Source organism: Mauremys reevesii, linkage group 11 (genome assembly GCF_016161935.1).
Source record: "Mauremys reevesii isolate NIE-2019 linkage group 11, ASM1616193v1, whole genome shotgun sequence".
Taxonomy (NCBI): domain Eukaryota; kingdom Metazoa; phylum Chordata; order Testudines; family Geoemydidae; genus Mauremys; species Mauremys reevesii.
In genome coordinates, this window is record NC_052633.1 from 27,044,334 (window position 1) to 27,063,748 (window position 19,415).

General features: G+C 43.0%; 1 protein-coding gene across 4 annotated transcripts in view; it reads right to left on the reverse strand.

Annotated features, from left to right (window-relative positions):
- The window catches only part of GLS (glutaminase), a 111,659-nt gene extending 92,980 nt beyond the window's left edge, over positions 1-18,679 (reverse strand). The window contains exons 1-4 of one of the 4 annotated variants that reach the window (XM_039493928.1): positions 18,327-18,679; positions 18,222-18,278; positions 2,425-2,521; positions 191-312 (exon numbers count right to left, since the gene is read on the reverse strand). In XM_039493928.1, coding sequence (XP_039349862.1) covers positions 191-312; positions 2,425-2,521; positions 18,222-18,278; positions 18,327-18,538 — 488 coding nt within the window. In that variant the 5' untranslated portion in view covers positions 18,539-18,679. Of the gene's footprint in view, positions 1-190; positions 313-712; positions 751-2,424; positions 2,522-18,221 lie in introns of all 4 variants that reach the window. The other 3 variants (XM_039493931.1, XM_039493927.1, XM_039493930.1) reach the window with 3 other exon arrangements.
- Positions 18,680-19,415: the final 736 nt, after the last annotated feature.

Consider the following 19,415-nt stretch of genomic DNA (forward strand, 5'->3'; position numbering starts at 1 on the left):
AAACATTCTCAAATACTAGTTTAATGTAAGTTGAATTAAATATGGGTCATACTCATTTTTCATTTTAACTACATATTAGATTTATACAGAGTATATATATTCCATGACAGAATGTGACTTAAATAATGTGTATGATCTTAGTACTGTATAATATAGCAGCCACATCACAATATTATCAGAAATAGTTTACTTTTTAAACAAATCTTTGTCCAGCATGACGCCATCTGAAGTCGTTTGAAGAGTCAGTCTTAACATATCCATGCACTCTTTCAACCGTGGATCAGACGTACGCAATCCTGTAGATTTGAGTGCCTATTACAATAAAGAAGTCAGAATTACTACAAATATGATAAATGCCTTTACTGAAATATTAAATTCTCTAGTACTTATCCCTATTTGTTCTCCTCTTCCAACAGAAACCTAAATCAGCCTACCAAAATTTCATCAAATTATACATGGGCTCAAAACCCCAATCTCTTGCCACGCCACCCTTACTACTGGCATCAAAAGACCCCCACAGATTTAACAAGACCAGTGAATTGATTAGATGGGCCATAACTTGGAGAGAAGATACCACACTGTTGGAGAATTTATGTGAGTATACAAAAAGATTATTCCAAAGAAAATAGTATTTATTCTTAAATGACACAAAGAACCCTCCAAGTGAATCCTTTCAAGCTGCGTGCAGTCTAATGACTATGAAAAGCCTCACCCTGTTTGTAGTGCCTTCAGTATATCACTGTGATAAGTCTGGAAAAGCAAGAAACGTCACACAAAGTTGTAGCCCACCACGTAACAGAGACGTTAATTTAATATTCCTGACTGCTGCTTGATAAAGCATAAAATGTATTATTATACCAACTAGCTTTTATACAGAACTTGAGAAGTCGAAAACGCACAAAGATGAGTGATTTAAATCACTCATCTCAATCATGATTTAAATCAGAAAGAAAATTTTGATTTAATCAATTTTAATCTTGATGCATTTATAATTTAAGCAATTTTCCTAAAGAAAGGTTGATGCTCATTGGTTGGCATAATTTGGCACTTCTTTTTACTAACCAGCGGGATACAGCATCTCTATACACATTTATAAAAAAACAAAAACCAAGGAGTCTTTGTTGCACCTTAGAGACTAACATTTATTTGGGCATAAGCTTTCGTGGGCTATAACCCACTTCATCAGATGCATGTAGTGAAAATATAGTAGGCAGGTATAAATATACAGCACATGAAAAGATGGGAGTTGCCTTACCAAGTGTGTGGGGAGGGTCAGTGCTAATGAGGTCAGTGGTTTGAGCATTGCCTGCTAAACCTAGGGTTGTGAGTTCAATCCTTGAGGGGGCCATTTAGGGATCTGGAGCAAAAATCTGTCTGGGGATTGGTCCTGCTTTGAGAAGAGGGTTGGACTAGATGACCTCCTGAGGTCCCTTCCAACCCTGATATTCTATGATTACCCATCAATCAAGGTGGATGTGGCCCATTCCCAACAGTTGACAAGAAGAGGTGAGTATCAGCAGAGGGAAAACTAGTTTTTGTAAAAAGCAACAAAGAGTCCTGTGGCATCTTATAGGCTAACAAATGTTTTGCTGATACAGACTAACACGGCTACCCCTCTGAAACCTATACACATTTATGTAAGTAATTATATAGCTTAATGTATATTCAGATTCTTAATTATGTTAGAAAATGGTGATTAAAAATAATCTAATAAGTAAATGTGTCAAACTCATGATCTGTATCAAGCTGCAGTCAAATGAAATTTGGAATTCACTTAAAAATGCACAAAGACAGCACTTTAAAATTGTTTTTGGTAGTTAAAGAACTACCTTAAATGTGCTAGATACATTAGAAAAAAGTTTATCAAAACATGTTTTTACACTGAAAACTGATTTACTGAACAAATCAAATATTAACACCAGTTAACGAATTGAACTGTTTCTGGTCACGTCCTTTAACACTTTCAAACTAGTAGAGTTCATCTTTTCACATCTCATTTTTATTCATAGACTGGAAGAGGAAAACAAGTTTTCCTATTTTTCAGTTCCTAATCTGTTTCTCACCTTTGAATGAACTAGTTGAACAGTTAGATAAAATGGAAATGAACAGAAATGAAGAAAATATCCTCTGCACCTGAAGAAAAGGCTGCCTGCTATCAAAAGGACTTCAACATTCTCTGGCTTCAGGTGCTTAGCCAGTGACTTCCACCAATTCAGTGGTTTGACTTTCTTTAAAAAGTCAGTATACTTGTACTGCTTGATTTGTTGCTGTTATTTATATGATCTTACTACATACGTTTTGGCCTTAACACAAGCTGTCATAATTACAAATGTACTTAAGTTTATTTTTTAAAAGAAAAAGGAATTCAAATTTCAAAAATCTGGGGGTTGTGTATGTCAGATTTTTATCCACTCTGAAACTTACAGTAATGAACTTATGAACTGGAATTTTTTCTTGCCCTTCTGCAATAGTATAGAACAGCAAATCTTCCAAGCTAGGCAAGAGACCTTGCTTCATCTTACTAGAAATAAAAAGAAAGTCACAGAAGAGTTAGTGCAGATGCATTATTTACAATTTATCCACCCTAAAAAAAGCAATGTAGACCAATTCTGCTACTAGAGAACTTGGGAACATTTGCAGGACAGTTATTTCAAAATTTAGTTCAGCTTTCACCAAAAAAATTGATAGTTAAAAAAGCAGCATATATATATATATATATATTTTTTTTTAACTGTAGTTAAGATGTTCAACGTTTGCTTTAGTGGGATTACAATCAGTTTTGTATATGGCGATAAACTCAGAAATGAAAGAAGAGATACAAATATTTATTCTAATATCACCTTGTGAAACTGCTACATCACATCTTACTGTTCATGAGGTTCTGTAGCATGAGAATGCATATGGACAAAAATGTTGCATCACTTGACAAGAAGATCAAGTTAAAGCCCAATATATCAGGGGAACAAAGGAGAGGAAGAGGCACAAATTTTGTTTTGTTCACAAGGCTTAATTCCACACTTGAAATCGCAAGCAGGCTTCTCACTGACTTCAGGGGGAGTTACACATGCAGAAAGGCAGACTTTGTCTAGAGATCATAAATACCTAGCTAACTGTAAATAAGATACTGGTTTTCACAAGAAATATGTGCATTACATTTTCATAACCTACATTCTTCTCTTCACGTCACACTTTCCCTGAACACAAGATGAATCTTAATTTTAAAATATTTAAACTGCATGAGATATGAAAACAACAAAATAACTGCTAGAAAGTTCTTACAACCTCAGAAATTAGCATACTGGATAGGACCAGTGATCTATCTAACCCACTCTCTCCAACAGTGGCCAGTGCCATAAGTTTCAGGAGGAAGATACGAAAAACCCATGGTAGGATAATTACTCTTTAGAGGATTCTGCGAGACTGCGTGCCCTCAGAAACCACCACCCCTGCCGCAGGGAAGCCATACACCGGGAGGGGGGGGGACCACGGGTGCAGTTTACTGGGGGATTGCCCCCCTCCAAACAGAGGTGAGGCCTGGGGGGTGGGGGGGCACACAGGGTTACATGCCACTGCCCTACCATTCTGCAAGCACAGAGCTGCCCAGCTGATGGAGGCAGTCTCAGCTTGGCTGACTCTGCAGCTGAATGCTGTCTCCTGAGTTCTAGCGCCACTCGTGCTCCCCTTCTGTGTGCTGGGAGCCTTCCTGTTTTCTATTCTGCGCAACACTTAGTGCCCGCAGTGGAGCTGGGTAAGGGTGGGGAAAAATGAGGGAAGGAGGGGGTGAGGGAAAAGAGGCAGTGGAGAGGAAGGGGAGTGAAACAGGGCAGGACAAGGAGAATCTGGGAGTGAGAGGAGCGGGATGGAGAAGAAGAGGGGAGAGGGGAATCACAGGGGGAAGCAGAGTCCGGCATGCGGTATCCCCTCGGCAGAAGCTGGGGCTCCCCCGTTAAGGAGGCCCATTGAACCCTCACCCTGACAAGCCCTATCCCCTACACTTGGACCCCTCCAAGGCCCCCACAGCCAGACCTCCATCCCACTGATCCCCAACCAGCTGCACCTGGACCCCCCACTGCCCCTAGCCCCCAGACTCCCACAGTGAGCCCCATCTCCCCACACCCAGCCTCCTCCTACCCACCCCGAGCCCCAACCACCTTCACCTGGATCCCCTGCAGAGTCCCATTGCCCCTGCACCCAGAACCCCCACAGTGAGCCTCTGTGCATCCAGATCTCCCTCTGAGCTACCCACATGCAGATGGCCCCACACTTCTCACTCCACATCTGGATCTCCCACACTTGGATCCTGCTGGGCTGAGCCTGCTCACCCACACCTGGTGCACCTGGCACAGAGCCCAGGGGTGTTTCTGGGACAGGACAGGCCCTTGCACTGTGTCAGGGTCAGATGCAGCCTCACAGGGGAGGTCGGAGCTTCAGGGTGATCTCCCACCTCAATACAGCCAGTGGCCTGTGCTTCCCACTGCCATGCTGTAGCCATATTTATTTATGGACAAATAACATTTGCAGAATTTTAAAATATTGTGCACATAATTTTTAAGCACCAAATTCTCTCAGGAGTCGATAATTATGAAGTAACCAGTCTCTATGGAAGTTTGTTCCCTACCCCATCAGCTAGTGCTTGGCTCATGCCTGTAAGCACAAGTTTATATACACTTTTTTTTTTTTAATATTCTACCTCTTAGGAAATGATGTCCTAATATAGGTATGGATGCTTTCACTATTCATATACACATCTACACAGTTTTTCAATCCTAATAATTTCTTACCATCAATCACATGTTTTGAAAAGTTAGTTAGAGAGGAAACTTTTTTTATTTTATTTTTTAAAAGCACAATGCTTTATCAGTTTTAAGTCTGTGGCTCTTAAATTTTATTCAATGTCCTCTTATTCTTATATTATGAGAGGGTGTAAATAAAAGAGATTTACCTTCCCTAAATAATTCATTTTGCACATCTCTTATCCTTGCCTCTCTAAACTGGTATTTCTCTCTGATGTTTCACCCTCAATGCAATGCTGCAATTCTGAAACAGAAGGAGGTAGCACAATAAAATTTGTTTCCCTCCCAGCTCCTCCCCAAATTACTGTAAATACCCGCTCTTAAGCCGGTTCGTTTATAAGCCGACCCCTCCCCCAAGATGGAGAAGTAAAAATGGAAATTTTTTATAACCCTTTCATAAGCCGACCCTATAATTCAAGGGTCAGCAAACTTTGGCTCCCAGGCCATCAGGATAAGCTACTGGTGGGCTGAGATGGTTTGTTTACCTTGAGCATCCGTAGACACGGCTGTAAACCTAAGTAAACAAAGTGTCCCAGCACGCCAGCTGCTTACCCTGACAGGCCGGGACAGCAACTGGTGGGGAAATTTTTTTTGGAGGAGAAGCTGCAAGTCAGGGGAGTAACCCCTGTGACCACCCCACACATGACCCCAGCACTAGCCTGGAACCCCCACACTCTCCCCATCCCATCCCTTCCACCTTATCTGGGGAGGGCCAGGGAAGGATCTCTCTGGTCTGGTTGGAGCTGCTCCGACAGGCTGGGCAGTGCCGCCACAGCCTGCTCCGAAGAGCCAGACTGGGCAGCACAGCCACAGCATGTTTCAGCGGGCTCGGCCGAGCAGCGCGCTCCGGCGGGCCGGGCAGCACAGCCACAACCTACTTTGGGGGGTGGAACCGAGCAGCATGGCCTGCCACCCCAGAGCTGCAGCTACTTCAGAGGCTGCGGGTAGAGCAGCGTGGCCAGAAGTGGAGAGACTCTGGCCCCAAACCGGCAGGCCCTCAATACAAGAGACAAAATGCAACCTTATAACGAAAGCACATGTGCTGTGTAATGTGAATGGCAAGGTTTAATGTGAAAGAGTCTACTCACTGTTCTCTAAAATGTGTCTTTTTAACTACCACTCTCCCTTTTCCTCCACCAGCTACCAATGTTTCTCCTTCGCAGAGGCTAGCAAAGATTAGAAGGTGAAAAAAAAACACACTTGGGATGAAATGTTCTCTGAGATCCTGCTGTCCTCCCACACTGACAGAGCACAGCAGAATGTGTGGAGGCAGACAATGTCAGAGTGCAGGAAAGCACAATATGAACGCGAGGAGAGGTGGCGGGCTGAAGAGAGTAAGTGGTGTCAGCTTGCTGACAGAAGGCAAGAGTCGATGCTCAGGCTGCTGGAAGATCAAACTCATATGTTCCAGCATATGGTTGAGCTGCAGGAAAGGCGGCAGGAGCACAGACCGCTGCTACAGCCCCTGTGTAACCAACAGCCCTCCTCCCCAAGTTCCATAGCCTCCTCACCTAAACACCCAAGAATGCAGTGGGGGGGCCTCCAGCCACTCCACCCCAGAAGATTGCCCAAGCAACAGAAGGCTGGCCTTCAATACGTTTTAAAGTGCAGTGTGGCCTTGTCCTTCCCTCCTCCCCCACCCCACCCCATGCTTCCCTCTTCCCCCACCCCTCCCGGGCTACCTTGGCAGTTATCCCCCTATTTGTGTGATGAATTAATAACGAATGCATGAATGTGAAGCAACAATGACTTTATTGCCTCTGCAAGCGGTGATCAAGGGTGGAGGGGAGGGTGGCTAGCTTACAGGGAAGTAGAGTGAACTAAGGCAGGGGGTGTTTCATCAAGGAGAACCAAACAGAACTTTCACACCATAGCCTGGCCAGTCATGAAACTGGTTTTCAAAGCTTCTCTGATGCACACCACGCTCTCCTGTACTCTTCTAACCACCCTGGTTCTGGCTGCGCGTAATCAGCAGCCAGGCGATTTGCCTCAACCTCCCACCCTGCCATAAATGTCTCCCCCTTACTCACACAGATATTGTGGAGCGCACAGCAAGTAGTAATAACAATGGGAATATTGGTTTCACTGAGGTCTATCCGCGACAGTAAACTGCCAGCGTGCTTTTAAACGTCCAAATGCACATTCTACCACCATTCTGCACTTGCTCAGCCTATAGTTGAACAGCTCCTGACTACTGTACAGGCTGCCTGTGTATGGCTTCATGAGCCATGGAATTAAGGAGTAGGCTGGGTCCCCAAGGATAACTATAGGCATTTCAACATCCCCAATGGTTATTTTCTGGTCTGGGAAGAAAGTCCCTTCCTGCAGCTTTTGAAACAGACCAGAGTTCCTGAAGACGCGAGCATCATGTACCTTTCCCAGCCATCCCACATTGATGTTGGTGATCCACCAGTGCTTGCAGCAGCATTGAAAAGTACCCCTTTCGGTTTATGTACTTGCTGGCTTGGTGCTGTGGTGCCAAGATAGGGATCTGGGTTCCGTCTATTGTCCCACCACAATTAGGGAATCCCATTTCAGCAAAGCCATCCACTATGACCTGCACATTTCCCAGAGTCACTACCCTTGATATCAGCGGTTCTTTGATTGTGTTGGCTACTTGGATCACAGCAGCCCCCACAGTAGATTTGCCCTCTCCAAATTAACACCCGACTGACCGGTAGCTGTCTGGCGTTGCAAGCTTTCACAGGGCTATCACCACTCGTTTCTCAACTGTGAGGGCTGCTCTCATCTTGGTATTCTGGAACTTCAGGGCAGGGGAAAGCAAGTCACAAAGTTCCATGAAAGTGCCCTTACGCATGCGAAAGTTTCGCAGACACTGGGAATCGTCCCAGACCTGCAACACTATATTGTCCCACCAGTCTGTGCTTGTTTCCCCGGCCCAGAAACTACGTTCCACAGCATGAACCTGCCCCATTAACACCATGATGTGCACACTGCCGGGGCCTGTACTTTGTGAGAAGTCTGTGTCCTTGTCTATGTCCTCATCACTGTGCTGCCGTCACCTCCTCACCTGGTTTTGCTCTGGCAGGTTCTGGTTCTGCATATACTTCAGGATAATACGCGTGGTGTTTACAATGCTCATAATTGCCACGGTGATCTGAGCGGGCTCCCTGATCCCAGTGCTATGGCATCTGGGATGAAAAAAGACGCAAAACCATTGTCTGCGCTGACGGAGGGAGGGGCAACTGACGACATGGCTTACAGGGAATTAAAATCCACAAAGGCTTTGCATCAAGGAGAAACACGAACAACTGTCACACAGAATGGCCCCCTCAAGGATTGAACTCAAAACCCTGGGTTTAGCAGGCCTTTGATTTCACTGAGGGAGGAAGGGAGCAATGAATACAAAACAAATCGGGTCTATTTCTTGTTTTGATCCACTCCATCTATCTTTTACAACTTTAGGCTGGCAGCAGACGGTGCAGTTCGACAGCTAGCCATCATCATCTCCTGGGTGATCGGCAGAAGATGGGAATGACCTGGCTGAGTCACTCCCATGTCTGCACAGGCACCCCTGACTGACCTCAAAGAGGTCGGTTAAAAGAGCACCCAGGAGTATGACAACGATGGCTACCAGTCACAATGCACCATCTGCTGCCAAAAGGCAATGAGCTGCTGCTGTGTAGCAATGCAGTCCCACGTCTGCCAGCACCCAGGAGACTTACGGTGACGGTCAGCTATGCAGGCTCCATGCTTGCCGTGGAATGGCGTCTGCATAGGTAACCCAGGCAAAAAGGCACGAAACAATTGTCTGCCGTTGCTTTCAAGGAGGGAGGGGGAACCTGACAACATATACCCAGAATCACCCATGACGCTGCTTTTCCCTCATCAGGTATTGGGATCTCAACCCAGAATTCCAATGGGCGGCGGAGACTGCAGGAACTGTAGGATTGCTACCCCACAGTGCAACACTCCGGATGTCAACGCTAGCCTCGGTACTGTGGACACAGTCCACCAACTTAATGCACTTAGACATTTTTTGTGGGGGGACACACAATTGACTGCATATAAACGATTTTTGAAAAATCGACTTCTATAAATTCGACCTAATTTCGTAGTGTAGACATACCCATTAAAAATGGCAAGTGCATAAACTTGTAATTTGAAAACAATCTTCAAATTAGTTACTATATGGTCATCTATGCAAGTCATTCTTTCCTGGAAAAGAAAGCCTTCAGACGAAACAATGTATAAACAAGCAAAAATTTGAAAAAAAAATTGTTGCCTGGCTATGAAAGCTCTCTTTCACAAGATTACCAAGAATTCTGTGTTATATTTAAAGATGACTTGCAGGACCCCACCCTAAGACTGCAATAATAATTGTTGCTGGTAGTCACGTAAACCACGTAGACCAGTAAAATTCTGCAGATCCACACTTAAAAGAAATTCAATATTAGCTGAAACTATTTCAATGGTAGTTCATCTTACTCATTAAAAATTAATAGTGAATTAATAACCTAAATATATTTAATCCTATCCTTAATATTAATGATGGGCCTCATATTAAATTCTTCTTCCTCTACCCAAACCAGTGGTAAAAATTAGACTTCCTATTAAATAAACCAGAGAAAAACATTGCTTACTTAGGCACTAAGAACAGACGAGGACTTGTAAACGAATAGAACATTTACTGTTTCTTTTCACTTCAGAAAATTATTATTTTTAAATGATGCAATGCTGGCTAGTGTACAGACAGGCTGGCAACTCAATGAAGACAAATACGTGCAACTACACCAGGAAAGTTAAAGAACTTTCTTCCATGCCACATTTTGCATCTTTATAAATCACATGCACTTAGCTTCTGAAAAGACTATTTCTGGACTTCAAAATGTTATATACTGTTAACGCTGTAATTCTACATTTCAATAACTCAAAAGTATGCAATTTTTATTTCATATATTTTAGGAGTTACAATACTATACACATTCCAAAGTCTAGTGTTATTGACTTTTGACCTTTTTACAGAGTTTCAGTAAATTTCCCAACGAACTTTCTGAATTATATACAATTATATACAATGTTTCCATTAACACCAAAAAGAAATAGATTTCTAGAAATCTGAAATTCTGATTTGAATGTTTGCTGTCACTTGGGCAATGCATATACTTACAAATATTTTATAGCGTTAAAATGAGGTGAAATCTATAAATCTGCTCTATCACAAGCTTTATAATTATGCCCCAGGAAACTGCACCTGTCCTATTTATATCAATGCAGATATATGCCCTTAAACACTGAAATACTGGACAATAAGTTTCTTACTCCACCCTTCATTACCTTTACACTTATATTTTCTTAAATCAGTGTATGCATTTCAGAACTGAAGATCTTTTTTAAAAAATTCCCATCATATCTTTCACATCCATTGCTGTTAAATCAAGCTGACTGACCCATTATTTAACAATAAATTTGCACCAGCTGCCAAAGCAAATGAAGCTACTATTCAATATTTACAGAAAATTGCTTTGTCAAATGGACTACCTTTCAATAAAGTTTATCAGTTCAAACTGCAGAATAAGCTTTTGCCCTTTTTATCAGTTTAATATCGTTTGTACATAACATTTGCTTAACCTAAAAGCAACATTTTAGCACGGTAACACACTTAGCAAGAAAGTGTTATTCAGCATATGTTGCATCGAGCTAAGATACTGAAGTGGAGGGGAACGTGCTATTGCCATAGTTAGCTTAAAGTGGAAATTCCAATTTATTCGCTGCTTTATGGTTTATACCATATTCTGAAAAACAAGGAAAAGAGTAGGAGTAAACTCATTTTAGGCAAGAAAGATTAAAACAGTATTTGTGAAATCTACTTTAGTCTACAGGATGTAATAATGGAGGTTCCGCCACATTGCCACTTAACATAAAGGTTCTAGGACACACGAACCCGTGTGACCAAGGATCCAGCCACCTCAACCTTGCTCGTATTCCTCTCTACCCCAGCAGAGAACCAACCTACGGAACTGCAGGTCTGTTCACAAGAGTCAATTTCACACAAAATTAATAGATTGTTTGTTTAAATAGAAAACTAGCGTGTCAAATGTGGTGTTGGTTTTTGTCCTAGAGGGTATGTCTACACTGCAATTAGACAACCATGGCTCGCCAGTGCCAACTGACTTGGGCTAAGGGGCTTGGGCTAAGGGGCTATTTAACTACAGTGTAGAAGTTTGGGTTTGGGCTACAGCTTGAGCTCTAGGACCCTCCAACCGCTCATGGGTCCTAAAGCCTAGATTCCAGCTCAAGCCCAAGCTGAAGTCAGCTGCCACAGGCCAACTGTTAGGTTTTTAATTGCAGTGTAGACATACCCATACACACCTACCCACTAGGATATTGACTGAGACTATCAATTCATTTCACATTAGGTGCTCAGCCACCATAATATGGTGTTAACTTTCTTGTCACTACCACTACCTATCAGACAAACAATGATTAGAGCCATGAAGAAATTTCCTTATTAAAAACTGGTACCGTTTACTTTAGAGGGAAAGTGGATAAGAGGGGGTGTGATAACGGTTTACAAAATAATGAGTAATGTAAATAAATTGGTATGAATTGGTCACTTCTATTCACCTTTGCATAATTCAAGAATAAGCAGCTCACAGCAATTGAAAGGTGATAAATTTTAAATTGATAAAAACATCTCTTCCCCTCAAAGTATAATTAGCCTGTGCAACTTGTAGCCTCATGATATTATAGATGGTAAGAGTTTAGCGAGATAGTCCTCTTTTGTAAGTATGTATACACATCCAGAGAGATGCAGTAGTAAAAACATGATAAAAAAAACACACACCAAAAACAATTGTTTTGGAAGTGTTCAAAAGTTGCTATTTGAGGGCAAGAACCAGTTTCTATCTGAGGGGGGAATAGAAAAAAAGGCTTCCCTATACATCTTGGTGCATAACTGGGTTTCTTGAACCTTCAGTATTGACCACTGTCAGATACTGGATCAAATGAACCACTGGTCTGTTCCTGTATGGCACTTTCTATGTTACCTGGGCTGGATCTGAAAATAAATCAACTAGCTAAGGGTGCACTATATTATCAGAGTCTAACCTCATTCTTTAAAAAAAATCCACATCACTTGTAAGCCAGCCTTGAAAATTATAAAAGCACCATTAACAGAGAGCCTCAGTAATTATTTTATTGTATTTTAGAATCATAAACCAGTGTCCTGGGTCAGGGCTATTGTGATCTACCTACAACTTTAAGTCAGCTCTGCTCAGTGTTTTGGAATTTTAAAATAAAAAACCTAGATAAATTACGCATAAAGTAGTTGTGGCACTGAGCCAGCGAGCGCTGGGCAACCAGTAGGCTAAGTGACCCAAAATCAACTTTTAAGGACATATTAAAGAAGTATTGAAATGGTAAATGGGGCCATTCCTCGTAGATAGTTATCAAAGCCATGTTAAAGAGATGAGAGGTCTGTATTGTTAGAGAATCAGAGGTAGATACTAATTGTATTTGTCTATGTTTACCTCTGTTTGAAATTTAACAATGTGATCTAATTATCTTGTAGATTAGAAACTTCTGTTCCTATATTTCATCACTATATTATATTGAGTCAGAGATCAAAAGGGGATATTAACATTTAGATGAAATGTGTGGTGTAATAATATCATTGTCTTTATTTCTCTTTGAAGTTTGTAGTAAACTACCTATGAACCATCTGAATGTTAATTGCCTTATACTAATCAATGCAACTAGCTACCAGTGTATGCCTAGGAAATAGAGATTTACTTCAAAGCAACAAGGTATGTCCTGCTATGACAAGAGGCTTCTCAGCCTGCTTGGGAACTGTAAAGAAGGTCTCAGGTCTAATCTTTTTTTAAATCTCAGATCTGCTTAAAAGTTGTCAGGGGAAGTTCAAGTCACAAGACTGAAACCTCCAGGTGTGCGCTGGACTACCCCTACAAATTCTCATGGAAGAATTTGAGCTCTACACATGGACTGCCTATTGGACTATAACCCATTGGACTGATTCTGGAAGGAGTTTTACAAATCACTAGCATGTCATCTCTGCTATGAAACTGACCCAAGAATTTTATTCTTATCTGTATGTATAATGTTCTTTTCTTTCTTAAATAAATCTTAGATTAGTTAACAAGAATTGGCTGTGTGTATTTGGGTAAGATCTGAAATATTAATTAACCTGGTGGGTAATTCTTGGGGCTAGTAGACTATCATATATGGTGATTAAGATTTTAAGTAATCCTCACTATATTAGACTTGGCTGTCTGGGTGGGAGCCAAAGGCTGGATTGCTGAAGAGGAACTGTATTTTAGCTTCTTGGGAACCAGTATTACAAAAGCTGTTTCATTACTGGCATGGTAAAATCTAATTATAGAACAAACCAACAGTTTTGTAGATCATCTGCCCTATTCTTTACAGTTTGCCCTGATTGAGCATTCTCCTTGGGGCCAGTCTAGCGACCATAGTCACAGTGGTCTCACATCAATATAAGATTTTCTTTCCACTGTTCTACAATACAAGAGGTAGGAAGAATCATGTGCTATTATGCTGAAAATAGAACTCAAGAAAGCAGTATGCCAACACATTCAGGCTAGACACAGCCAAGTACAGAAGTTTTGCAAATACTGTTTTTGGGGCATGCTATAGTCTGAATGACTAAAACAGCCACTACAATTTCCGCAGATTCTTGTACCCTAAAAATATGACATTTAAAAAAAAAATTTACAGCTGCTTCATATGTAGTCCAGTTGTCTCAAATCTACACTTCTCCCACAAATATTTCTTCTAATGTTATAAATGAGAATTTACACAAAATCCTAAAAAAGTATCACCTAGTCTATCACAGGGAAAAAATTACGAATTAACAAGCAGAGAAACTATGTATGTTTCTAACATAACAGAACTTCTCTATTTCTGAAAGAATTTCCCTCTGTTTCTGGGGTACAAAGATATTTTATTGAAAATTAAACATGATATACAAAAAAAATATATTTCAAAGTCATTAAGATTGCAAAGTCAACTACTCTAAAGTTACAAAATGCCAAATTTACAGTTGTTGAACCTCAATTTTGCCCCCTTGTCTCATTCACTTCACAGGATGGATGCACAAGGGTCTTGTGGAAAACAAATAACGCGATCGAGTAATCAGACTACCAAAACTTATATATGCATAAAAGGCAAGAATTAAAAAGTTGAACAGGCACCCATAAATTTGGCATTTTCTAACTTTCAAGCAGGGCTTTGGAGCGGAGCCCAGAGCTGGAGTGCAGAGCAGCTCCGGAGAAGTGGAGCAGCAGGTTTTTGCCTGGAGCTGGAGCAAAGCCGGAGCACAGCTCCAAAGCCTTCCTTTCAAGTGCTTGGCCTAAATAACCTTTCTTTTAATGACTTTTTTTTTTAATATGGGGTAATTTCACAGGCCGGCTTCACATATACTCATTCTAAACCTTCAGCACTGCACAACAAACTTTTCCCACTTGAGCTACAGAACTAACTAGCTGACCAGAGCAAGCTATTATTCCAGAGGGGGAATGCACCAGTAGATCCATGGATGGATGTGGCGAACCGCAGTTCTCTCTCCTCCAGGACATGGGGGAGCTCTGGGATGTGGGATCCATATGATGCCCCTGACGGTGAGGAGGAGAGATGGAAGGAAAGGCCCATGGCAGCTTCACCTACCCAACAAGGGACTGGGAAGGAAGTAGCAGTGTCTCAGGCACTAGTAGTAAGGATCAGAGACTGACTCCAAATGATAGAAACAAAACAGATAGGGTTCCACTATACCTTTTGAATCCGAGGAGGGACAGGCAAAGGGAAAAAACTGTGGACCAGATCATGAATTTGAGATAGGAGCTTCGGTGATTTTTCTTCCCCAAACGGAAGGGAGAGAAGTACCATGAACACACTGTTAGTAAGCATGGACACTGACAAATACTGAACACCCCCAATGGATTTATATTTCCAAGGCTTACATTTTTTTAAAAAAAAAGTTTGATTAAACACTGATGCATCCTGAAATTTACAAACTTTAATCTTGTGAGTCCTAACAAACTTTGAAAACTGCTAACTCTAAAATTAATCAACTAGGATTGTTTCTCTAGTTAACCACAAAGAATAAAAATTCTCCCCTTAACAAAACATACATGAAAGATTTCTGGTGGAACACCAGGTGGTACATGCACATGTGGGAACAGGAAGTCAAACCAGAGACCAGAAAAGTTATATCCTTAATTACAGCACAATATCCCAGACTTGAAAATGCACTAACACTTAATAAAGAGCCAACAATGTATGAATTTTTGCATACTTTAATTTTTCACTTTAAAAGAAATTAACTTTCTATACTTTCAGTTGCAAAAATGTGAACATGACAAGTGCTGTTTTCTTGAGTCTCTAGACAACTACAGTGACACAGCTGTTGCTCATAGCTTTGCGCAAATTTTGACCAGCTGAGTGACAATGAATGCTATAGATTTCCACTCCTGCCCAAAGGAACATAAAGCATCAATGAAATACATGAGCCTTGTCAATTTCATGCTGCTGCATTTCAAAACCATGAGCAGCAGTAAAGGCAGAACAGGAGCCATTCAGTAAAACAAAGTTCTATACTGGATCAGACAGACAAGTGGTCCATCTAGTCCAGTATCCTGCCTTCTACAGTGGCTAGTACTATTTGTTTTTAAATAGCTACTATAACAACCCTGGATTTTCGTGTTATCCATGTACGTACCTAATCCCTTTCTGAACCCCACTAAGCTATTCACTTGTTAGTGTGCAGAGTGAGCGTCACAAGCTGTGTTGTATGAAAAAGTGTCTCTCTATGTTTTTGATTTGCCATCTTTAGTGTCATTAAATGACCCCTTGATCTTATTTTACAAAGAAAGAAAAAGAAAAGTTCACTATCTTTTCAGAAACAGGCAGATAACCTAAAAAACACAGGCTGGTGGGATCCACAGAGTAGCTGCACCTCAACCCACGATCAAAGCAGCATGTGAGAAAGGCAAAGCAGTAGACAACTGCTTGCATTACACACACACACACACACACACACACCTTTTCTATATTGCACTGTACACAGAGCCACATTCTTTATACACAATACCTATAACCTTAAATATGTTGGGGCTCAACAAATTTTTATGGAACAGTGAAACCAATTTGTTTTTTAATTTCTCATTCTTTGCTTATTTACATATATAGAAATATTTAAAGCCAAGTTTGTTATGCTTGGGATGCTTGTGGAATAGATCTATTTTTGAAATCATGCATTAAGGAATTCTCAACTGGAAGCATCCAGCACTAAGCAGTTTGGCTGAAAAGTTGTGAGAATTCCAGCACTGCCTGCATAACTGGAAAAAGAGTATTTGGAAACTGCTTATTTATTTATAAATCACTGCATAATTGTCTTGACTTTTGGCCATTCTAAGGCTTTTTTAAATCACCAGGAGAGCTCTCCCCTGGCAATAAAGCGTCAATGAGAATGATTTTTAAAATGTGGCTTGTGATTTTTTGGACCTGCGTGTGATCAATCAGTATTTTTATGTGATATCAAAGTAATTAGACATTTTATTATTTACAATTTACACTAGTAAGTAGCATTGCATTGATATAGGTTATACAGGAGAAGTCTGTAAAATAATATAACTACTTTGGAATTAATCTACAGACAAGAATGGATAAGAATTCAAATTAGGGAGTTAGGATGGTGCCCTTTCTACATCTGTAACCATACAGCATGTGTTTCTCTCACTGAAATATTATCTTGAAATTAAAGGTCAATAATTCTATGAACTACACTTAGAACCACCACGGAAATTAAACTGATAAGAACCGATACAACTTAGATAATGTTTTCACCCCTCTGTTTACAATCATTCACGAAACTATATCCAAATAGCAAACTTTGCCTATACACAAAATATACTATGCATACACATTATGTGCATAGGAATTATAGGAGTTTAATATAGAACAAATTCCATACGCCCAGTACTGGGGATGACCTGGCCGCACATAAACCAAAGCCTGGGGAGAAAGAGAAGCAACACATAGAAAACTGTGAAAGGCAGAAGGGGAAAGCAGGAAGAAAGCTTATTTTCTCTTCCAGGAGGTAGAAGGGGGTAGAGCTTAGCATTTACAAGACCAATGCTAGCTAAAGGCTGATATGAAAGAGCCCTTCAGATAGACATTTTAGCATCTTTTCCTTTCCCAACAGTCAGAGCATTTGAGAGGTGCTCAACTTAGCTTTTAAATGAATGTGTTGTTCCCTAGACCTTAATAATGGAATTCATACTCCTTTGTGTTTTGCACCCTTTTCTAGCTAGTAAGTTTAGCCCAGTTAGTGATAAATTTTAAGCCCTCTCAGATATTAAAATGAGCTTAATGAAATCAGCTTTTGGCTGCTGTCTGTTGTTATCACTTCCCAACCCTCTTACAACCATGAGACCAAGACATAAATTTGGATCAATCCACCTAGCTACTCCTCCTGCCTCATGCCATGGGAATCAATATAAACATCTATAATGCACATTCTACCTCTATTAATTATAGGTTGGCGATCAGAGAATCTAATGGATAACTGCTAAAAATCACCAGATGTAGCACTGTAATTGAGGACACCATTATAGGACTGCCAATACTGTACTAGATAGTACTGAGGTTACCTTTGATAATTAGTACAAAAGGTATATAACTTTACCTCTTATACTTCTGTTCGCATAAAATACCATTCTAACAAAAAAACACTACTACACAAGTCTTATGTAAATTTCAGTGTAGATATTTCCTGCTCAACAGCACTCCAGTTATTTTTACAGAAAGATATCAAGTCTCTTCAATCAGTCAATATGTTCAAGACTATTACTGGTTGCCAGTTTATAGCAGCAACTATTTCCCCAGGCTCCGTATCCTGACATTCCCGAGTTCCCCATTTGGATTACATCAGATAATTTATAGGCCACAAAAAAATGGCATGTTCATAATCTGCTGAATCCTGCTGAAATTTGCTGATGCAATGCACTGCACTTCAGTATGGAAAGACCCATTAAGAATATCTTATTTTAATATTAGAATTAAATCAATTTACATCAGACATGCGGAACAGAACCCTGTACCAGAACTAGTCTGAGATTTTTGCCTTGCTACGGATGTACACTGCAATAGGTCTTTCGGCGTGGCCGCAGCATGTATCTGCTTTCGCCCTTGAGGGAGAGAGAGAGAGATGCGCACAGGAGTCAATACACACAGGAGATGGTGGAAATATTTAAGTGCATTTTGTTTTATTCTCCGCCGGGCCCGCGAGGGGTGACCCCGCTCTGCTCCGCGCCCAGGGATGGACCATCCACCGGCGGCCGCTCCCCGCGTGGCGAGCGCCCCAGCACCCCGCCCCGCCCGGGGCCGCCGGCCCCCGCCTCCCGCTTCCTGCCCCGGCCCCCCGAGACTCACTTGTCCCCCCCGCCTCCAGCGAGCTCCTGGCCGCCGTTGTGGTTGTTGTTGTTGCCGCCGCTGTCGGCGGGCGGCGCCCTGGCGGACAGCGGCGGCCCCTTGCCGGGCTCCTGCAGGGCCCCCTCCGAGCGGGTGCAGACGCTGCGGGCGGGGGGCGGCGGCGGCAGACGCCCCGGCCGGGGAGTGGGGAGCGAGCCGGTGCCCCAGGCGGCCGCGGCGAACGGGGCTGGCGGGCGCCTGAGCGCGGAGCCTCCGGCCCCACCGGGCTGGCTGAGCCGCAGCAGCTCCCTGAACAGCGCAGAGCTCCAGCGCCGCATCCTGCCGCGCCGCTTCCCTGAGCCGAGTGCTGCGCTCCAGCCGCCGCCGCGCCGGCTCGCCAGCTCAGAGGGGGCCGGTCCCGCCCCCGGCCTGTCGGTACCGCCCCTAGCTGTCAGGCGCTGTGCCAGCCTATTGGTCGCAGGAGACGCCACTCAGAATCCGCCCCGCCCCCGGCGAGCCCAGACGCGGAGCTGTGGCGCACTTGGTCTCTGAGGCTGTTCCGTTAAACTCAACGGGGCGGGGCAGGGAGAGGCTGGGCCAGTTTGGGGAGGGCGCGGCAGGAGCGTGGCGGGGACCGAGAGCCAGCCCGGGGCTGCCGGGCACGGGGTGGCTAGCGCCCCAGGGCCAGCGGCGCGGCGGGCGGGAAGGGAGCAGCCCCGGGAAAGCGGGAGGGTCTCGGCCCCGCGCCCCGCCAGGTCGCCACGTAGGCGAGAGGCCGAGCCCAGCCACTCCTGTGCCCAGGCTCGCCCCTTGGTGAGCGCTGCAGCGCCGTCCATGCCGCCGTCTGAGGGGGCGGCCTTGCGCCGCCTCCGGGCGCCGCCGCCCCCAACAGCCGAGGGTTAAACCGGCTGGAGAGCGGAGCGCCGCTCGGCTGCGACCACACACGCAAAGCCTCGGGCGGGAGCTGCCCTTGCGCACTTTCTCGAAGGGCCAGAGCTGGAGTGATGGCGGCAGCCCGAGGGGATCAGAGCTGCAGCGAGCTCCTTAGAGCAGAAACTTTACCAGCTAAATCAGCCTTCTTTTCCCACGCTCTGTAAAAGAGCTCAGGGTAGGAAAGTTTGCAGTCAGCGAGGGGAAAGGTTTCCATTGTAAACCTCAGAGGAAATAAAAAGAGTTAATGGCTTCATGAGCGATAACCTTGATTGCAGCACTTTC